This window comes from Octodon degus, unplaced genomic scaffold, assembly GCF_000260255.1.
Source record: "Octodon degus isolate 3935 unplaced genomic scaffold, OctDeg1.0 scaffold00197, whole genome shotgun sequence".
Taxonomy (NCBI): Eukaryota; Metazoa; Chordata; class Mammalia; order Rodentia; family Octodontidae; genus Octodon; species Octodon degus.
Window position 1 is genome coordinate 2,917,292 of NW_004524773.1, and position 8,120 is coordinate 2,925,411.

The following is an 8,120-nucleotide window of genomic DNA, read 5'->3' on the forward strand; positions in this document are numbered from 1 at the left end:
TGGGTGTGGATGCTGAATTTGCCCTGGGGCAGGTAATTTGCATTACAGTGTAAGGTGGGAAGAGAAGCCAGCTGCTTGAGCTGCTGCTACTCCTCCCTTTGCATGCTTGCTCTTTGCAGCCACCTTGAAAGGTTGCCCTCTGCCATGTGTTGCTCTGCCTTGGAGCCAGCTGAGTATGGACTGAAACCTCCAGTATCTGTGAGCTAAATAAACCTTTCCTTCCTTCATTTTGGGTGTCGGATATTTGTTCCACCAATGAGAGAAGAGTAACTAAGACAGAATTTGGTACCAGGAGTGGGGCCGTTGCTGTGGCTCATGTGGATTACAAGCTTTTGGGAATGGCTTATGGGAAGAGATAGGAAAGGTTCGGAGATGTTGCCCACTTGTAAAGAGCTGGAACATCTTCGGCTTTTCTGTAGGGGAGATTCTGATCAGAGCTCAGAAGACCAGAATGCTGATAGAAAGCCAGCCTGGGGAGGCTTCTGCTGGGAAGAAGGACTGCATTGGCTGTTGGGCTCCAGATCATTTGTGTTTTGACTTGGCAGAAAAGTTGTCTGCATTTTGCACACAATGTGTCTAGAGACTTTGCCTGAGACTGAGTTTAAGCATGGTGGACTGATCAATCTGGAAAAAGATATTTCAAAGCAGCCAAATATTAGGGCAGTGGCCTGGTTGTTGTTAGAGGCTGTAAGCCAGATTTATGTTGAGAATGAAGAGCAAGCAGCCCAGCAGGATGGGCCAATATGTTGTGAGTTTGCCCAGAAAGGAAGCTCCAATAAAGCTGTGGACTGCAAAGGTGGAGCCGAGAGAATCTCCATTGCCGGGAAGGAACCTGAGAATGGAAAGGGCGGCCTGAGGGCATCACAGGAGGAGGCGGGTCTCCACCTTTTGCAGCCTCAGAACTGCAAAGTCAGGGACTTTGCCTTTTGGGGGAAAATCGCAGAGCCCCTTGTTCCAGAATGGAAGCAGTGGCCACACCAGGTTCCAGAATGGCACCGGCATGGAGAAATTATTCCTCCAAATCACGGTCAGAGGGCTCAGCCATCCAAGCACTCAACCCCTACAGCCAAGAGAGAGGAAGGCCTGATTACTGCTCCAGCTGGCCACAGACATTGGCATCATCCACGTGGCAATGGTTTTAGGCGTATTCAGAATGAAGGAGTTCTGAGGTTAAAAAGGCTTCCACCTCGATTTCAGAAGAAGGCCTGGGAGGCCAGGCAGTGTGCCCCCAAGAGGGCAGTGTGTGAAGCTGTGAGTGAGAAGCCTATTCAGTGGAAACCTCAGAAGTTTTGAAAAGCCAGGAATGTGGATCATCTAAGGGAAACTGCAAGGAGGAAACAAAGCCAGCCTAAGAGAGATGCCATGGGAGCTACCACGAGTGCCTTAGGGTCAGAGCCATGTAAGGCCTTTGGAGCTCACAACTCATCACAGATTGCTTTGGCTGTTCCACATGGAACTGCTAGACTTAATGTCTGCCCTGCTGGTTTTTGGACTTGTGTTGGTCCCAATGTTTGGCATCCTGCTGTGTGTACCTTTTGGAACGGTAATGTTTATCTTGTGCCTTTGAATGTTGCAAGTGTTTAAGTTTTCATTTGTACAGGGGATCACAGTTAAGAGTTTGTCTTGGATCTTGGAGGAGACTTGGGACTTGGATTTTTCAGCAATGCTGGAACTGTTGGGACTTTGGCAACATAGAGATGGACTAGAATGTCTTTGCATAAAAGGATATGCATGAGTCTTGGGGGTCCAGGGGTGGAATTTATGGTTGGTGTCTAGCTGTCCCCCCAAAGCCTCATGTAGTCTTGGGGCAGCTTCTGGAGTTTATAATTGATTATTATTGGTATAGATGCTGCACCCACCCTGGGGCAGGTAATTTGAATTACAATGTAAGATGGGAAGAGAAGCTAGCTGCTTGAGCTGCTGCTACCTCTCCTTTTGCTCTTGCTCTTTGCCACTGCCTTGAAAGGTTGCCCGCTGCCATGTGCTGCTCTGCCTTGGAGCCAGCTGAGTATAGACTGAAACCTCCAGTATCTGTGAGCTAAATAAACCTTTCCTTCCTTGATTTTGAGTGTCGGGTATTTGTCCCAGGACTGAGAGAAGAGTAACTAAGAAACCATTAATTTGCCACCTTTAACCATAAGAACTAGCTCTGTAGTTATATAACAACATCTAAAACAGATGAGAAAACTATATGCAGCATATAAGTTCATAATAGGTCAATTTTACCCTCAGGGGTTAAAAATTAAAAGGGGTTAGGGAAGAAATAGAAAGGTAGAAGAGGAAGAGATTCGAAGTAAGGGTAGCTGACAAAGCAGGTTCACTCTAATTTTGGGAAACTGGTCCAGTAGACTGAAGGGAAAGAGAGAAAGAAGAGATAATAGAAGAACAAAATAGAACAACAACAAGGATGCTAGAAACTATGTCCAAACTCATATTAAAATGAGATCAAACAATGAAGAAGAAAACAAAACAAAACAAAAAAAGAGCCCACTCCCAGGTTTGTCTCTGCTGTCACTGGTAGACAACATGGGGAGACAGAGTCCCGATCCCTGTTGATTTATCCCAGCAAGCCAGCAGTAGCATTTTGGCAGCGTGGTGGGTAACCTCAGCGAGCCTGCACCTTCTGGCTGAGACAGACTCGTTCGGCCTGCAGCTGTCAGCACACCTTCTGCGGGCCTGAGCCCAGCAGGGAGCCGCTAGAGGGAGCCAGCAGTAGCTTTGAGCTCTGAGCCCAGCTGGCTCCTCTCCAAGATGGCAGCTGGTTAGTCATTCTCTCACAGGGTAGGCTGAGCACTCAGCACTCAGCACCAGCTAGTGCAGTCCTTCCCATGGGCTGAGTCTCTGCATGGAGGCCTCTGGGGTCACCAGCAGTCATTGAGTGTCTTCAGGTTTGAATCACTCCTCTCACACAGTGAGTTCTCTCTCAGGGAGAAGGTAATGGCGGCTACGGCTACCTCCTTCTTCTTTATTGAAGTTTCTCCCTTCACGCTCTCTGTGGGCTTCAATTCTCAACCTTCAATTCAGATTCTTCCTGGGTGCAGGGGGCCCATTCCATCCTTGTTTCCCTCACATCGCTATATTCCTGGACAGCGACACTCAGAGAGGTTCTTTCTCTGCTGCTCACAACTCCGCCAACTTGGTGCCTCTCCTCCAATTCATATAGCTCAGATTATTTTTTTATTTTGTAAAAAATGGTTTATCTACTCCATTTTAGTATAAAATACATGGGAGAAACCTAGCCAAGCACCACACAACTGTAATCACATGAAAAGTACTTTATCAAACTTGGTGTCTAAGAACAGACCAGTGTTTGTTTATGTCTACGGCATTGTCTATGCATTTCCTTTAACTGCTTTTAAAAATGTCAAGTGTCCCCACTGATGTCTTCTGTCCAGGTGACAGTACAAGGACAGGGCAGTGGAGGGTGGGTGACAACCCTAAGCGGTTTTCTGCTGTCCCTCCTTCCCAATCAGAGATTTGTGGATGTGAGGAGTCACACCACCGCCAGCTATAGTCACCTTGATGAGAGAATCCACCTCTTCATCTCCAAGGATGGTAAGTTACCAGTGACGTGGAGTGATGCACTTGACTCTGAGATCCTTGGACTCCGTCCCCGCCAGCTCCAGCACCGCGGCAGTGAGGTGCTCCAGGATTGCAGCACTGTAGACGGCGGCAGAGGTACCCGCCCCTCCGTGGCTGGTGGTGCGTGTCTTCAGATGTCTGTGGATGCGGCCCCCAGGAAACTGCAGCCCAGCTTTCTGTGAGCGCGACACGGCCTTGGCTTTGGCTTTGCCACTGTCCTTCCCAGCTTTGCCTCCAGTCGTAGTCTCAGCCAACTCTGCCTCCTCTCCGCCGCTTCACCGCCCGCTGTGACCCCGCAACGCTGCAGCCGCGCTCCTCATATATTTTTAGTACATGTTTGCAGTATATAATGTTTACAGCCCTTGTGTGGAGGTAGTGCATGCGTATAACACATCCTAATTCCTTTTTTCATTCCTTTTCCCTCCATTCCCTCTATCTCTTTTTTTTTCCAGTTTTAACCATTCATCTTTATTGATAAAATAGGTTCCTATGCCAGTACATACTCTCAGACATAAATGTAAAGTTCCATAAAACAAAACAATGGGGTGCATAACTGTCCTAAAAACAAAGTTAGACAAGGAAAAGCAGAAATTGCAACAAAGGAGGCCAAGGAGACATGACAAGGGGAAGTAGTGTAGGGCCCTGGATTAAACTCTGAACCATAAAAAGGACCTTAGTGGAAAGACAGGTGAAATTTAAGTAGCATTTGGAAATTTTAACACTAATGTACAAATGTCAGTTTCTTAATTTTGACAAACTAATGGTAAATCAACCAATAGGAAATTAGGTGTGTTGTATGGCACTCTGTGTAAATCTCAAATTGTTCCAATTTGCAATTTCATGTAGACCTTGAATTGTTCCAAAATAAAAACTATGCTAAGTTCCATTAAAAAAATAAATAAATAAATAAAAATTATCAGAAACTGAAAAAAAAAAAGTTAATGTCTTTCAACACCCAAGACCTTAAAATTTATCTAAGAAGACCAAGAATAAATTAACTTACTGTTTTACAAAAATAATCATTTATCAAATGCTTTTTGTAACAGAGCTGCCTCAATGAATTTCCTCCAACTTAATCTCAAATGTGTAGCTTATTTTTTTAAATTCTTCCTTGGGGATAAAAACTATTTGAATGAATATGCCATTTAATTAAGGGATACTTTCCTAAAAACCTATAGAAAAGTTTAAAAATAAAAAATGCCATTTATTTATAAAATTTCAATTAAGGCCTCTGATGAGAAAAGAAATCTGATGTGTGGGCTACTAGCCCTTTCCTAGTCAGCCCATCCACCCGGAACTGAAGATAGAAAATCTCTGAAGTGAAAAGTCGTTTTGAATTTTACCAGCATATGAAATAATACATAAAAATTACCACAAGAAGTAATATTTCTTTAACAAATAATATACTCAAAGTAGAATTTTCTATTTGTGCTAATTTTAATATGTATTTAATATAAATGAGTATAATCATATTTGATATTCTTATCCGTTTATTCTATACTCACTACAAAATAAGAAAACCTTAAGTCTTACCTCTATCTCGATTCCCTTCACATTTGAGAAAGATCCCCTGTCATTCTGTTGTGTTTTTTGAGACAGGGTCTATTGATGCAGTTCAGGCTGGCCTTGAACTCACCAGTATCTCGAGATGGTCACAAACTTGCAGTGATCCTCCTGCCTCAGCCTCCTGAGTGCTGGAATTGCAGGTATGTACCACCATGCCTGCCCTTCTCTCCTATTCTTTGATTTTTTAAAAATCCTTCCTGTGCAGTAGACTGGTTTAAACTGGGGCAAGGGTGACAAGCCCTGAGGTGCAGGAAGGGCTAATGCAGACCGTAAGCTACACAGGCCCAGGCAAGTCCCCAACCACCGGCCCCAGTACAGAAAGACCGGACCTTCCCAGGTGCCAAACACACTCTAGCCTCCTTCCCCAAATTTACCCACACGCACATGGTCCAGAGAGGGAAAGTCCCCCAAATACTGAATCATTGAATACGTGGCTACGTGAGCCTCAGAAACACACACACATTGAGACACTCGGACTCACAGACCTTGAGAAATACGGTTGCACAGACCACGCACGCAGCCTATATCCCCAGAACCCGCACATCCACTCACAAACCCCATTAGTTCAGTCTCCATCTCTGAGGTAAGGCAACCCCAGGGACTGATCTGGAGACTACAGGCCGGGCCCAGAGAGCAGCAGGGCGCTTGTACTTGCGCTCTTACATCTAAGGCGCCTGAGAGCAACAAGCTGAGAACAGCCGGCCAGAGAGGCCGCACACCCACCGCCTGCCAAGCCTCCTCTTCGCTCTCCACCCATCAGCCAGTCCACAGCTCTTAGGCCCATCCTGGGTGGGGTGCTGCGACCACAGCAAAGGCCAAGACAGCACCCGACTCTGTTCCCAGGGCCTCAGCATTCAGTGAGCATATCAGCTCCATCTTAAGATAACGATACTTAGAGGTGGCCAACTGGGCTGAGGGGCCTCCACACAGGACCTGGGAGCACAGAGAAGAAGCTTGACCTCAGGGGTGGCTTCCTGGAGGATGAGGCATGGGAACTACAGTCTGCAGGGTGAGCCCGTAGGGTAGGAGTGAGCCAGAGCCTCCAGCTAAGGAAGCAGGCCAGCCAGAGGCCACGAGCAGAGAGTGGACATGCAGTTGTCCAGTAATCCATTCAGTTATTTGTTCATTCTACAAACATGTGTTCACTGCTGACCTAAGGCCAGAACCTGTACTGCTTCAAAATATGACTCATTTTGGGGGCTGGGGAGATGGCTCAGTAGAATAAGCGCTTCTTGGGCCTGAGTTCACTCCCCAGTTCCGCCAAAAAAGAAAAAGGAAAAAAAAAAAAAGACTCATGCATAAGAACTCAGGCCGCCGCATCAGTTACACAGCAGGGCAGGCTGATACAAGCACATATGCTTCCTGAGGCTTACCGGGCACTGCTGGAGCAGCGCACCAGGCTGCGCTGTGGGTTGAGACCAGCCTGGGCTACGTAGTGAGTTCAGGGCTAGCCTGAACTACATAGTGAGACCTTGTCTCAAAAAATCAAAATTATTTTTTTTAAAGCACATGTGTCACAGTAACCCATTTATCAGGGATTATAACTTGGTTCTTCTGTCTTCTGAGCAGGACGTAAAACCCAGGAGTTGGGATTGCAGCGCAGCCCAGGGGTAGGCCACATGTTCGGCACGCAGGGAGTCCTGTGTTACATCCCCAGCACTGAAAACAAAGCAAAGCAACACAAAGCCCCGACCGGTGGAGAGGGGACAGAGACAGATGAGGGGCACATTTCTGTATTCATTCCTTCTTCCCCTTCGGCACACAACCAAAGTTACCGGGTGCCAGGCACAGCTTTCCTGATGTTGATAACAAAGAAAAAGAATGCTATCGATAGAACGATGGCCCAGTTTTTCCTTATCACTTCAGATTTTTATTTGACACTTATTGAAAGAGCACTCAGTAAACTTATTCAGAAAACACAGGGCCTTATCTTACATCAGTCTGCTGTGTCTAGAGAGAGAAATAAATGGGCCCAGCAGGCCCTGGGGCTCCTGGGAGTCCTCTGACTCAGAACTATTTACGTGGGCACTTTCCACACTGCCTTGTCCCCCACAGGGCAGGGGCCTGAATCCAACTCCACTGTCACATCCAAGGAGTGACCTCACGACCCCAGTGGCTTCCTGGCTGATAGCAATGTTAAGATAACATCAACCGTGACTTCTTGATTTTAGCATTTTTAAAGTGTACAGAAAAGGGTGCACTTTTCTGGGAGGCTGAATAAGAAGACCGCACGTTTGAGTCCAGTGTGAGCAACTGAACCAGACACCTGGCCTCAATAAAAGGAAGGGTATATCGGGCGTGATGGCAGATGCCTGTAATTCCAGCACTGGAGAGGCTGAGGCAGGAGGATCGCTGAGCATTTCACAGGCAATCATGGGCTACATACGTAGTAAGCTCAATGGCAGCCTGAACTACATAGGGAGATCTTGTCTCAAAAAAAAAAAGGAAAAGCTGTGTTGTTGTTGGGAGCCGCTGAAGCTGGAAATTAATCATAGGTGTGAGGGCAGGACAAGGCCTTGATGCCTACAGCAGTCAAGCTGCCTCAGTCTTGAGAAAAGCGTCCTGCCTGGACAATTTTGGCTGTGAGTCACTAGGCAACCTTGTGTCTTGTGGTACCAACTTTGTAATGCTATAAATAAATGCTTCTATTATTATTCTTGGGATCCTTTGCCAGTCAGGCAAACAGGCCTCCACCTGACCCAGCTCTTGTCTTCTGGCCTATCTTTTCCTCATTCCTGCTGCTGCTTCTCACCAGGGTTACCTGAGGCACTGACGAGTCCCCACAGGATGTGGTTTAAGGTGAAAGGCTTTGGTGCAATCCTCAGTCCCAGTCCAAAAACTAAAATCTTTTTAAATGCATCTTAGAACCAGTGAAGGTGAGTGCCTCCCCCACCCCGCCCGCCGAGTAGGATTTTCTGCCGAGTTCCGGGAGCCCCCAGACCCAGTCCTAGCCCAGGTCCGGTGAGTGTGCG

General features: G+C 46.8%; 1 protein-coding gene across 1 annotated transcript in view; it reads right to left on the reverse strand.

The window, feature by feature from the left end:
- Window positions 1-3,437: 3,437 nt before the first annotated feature.
- The window catches only part of LOC101568238 (histone H2A.V-like), a 12,598-nt gene continuing 7,915 nt past the window's right edge, over window positions 3,438-8,120 (reverse strand). The window contains exons 3-4 of the mRNA XM_023704479.1: window positions 3,632-3,855; window positions 3,438-3,562 (exon numbers count right to left, since the gene is read on the reverse strand). Of these exons, the coding sequence (XP_023560247.1) occupies window positions 3,438-3,562; window positions 3,632-3,855 (349 nt within the window). The remainder of the gene's footprint in view (window positions 3,563-3,631; window positions 3,856-8,120) is intronic.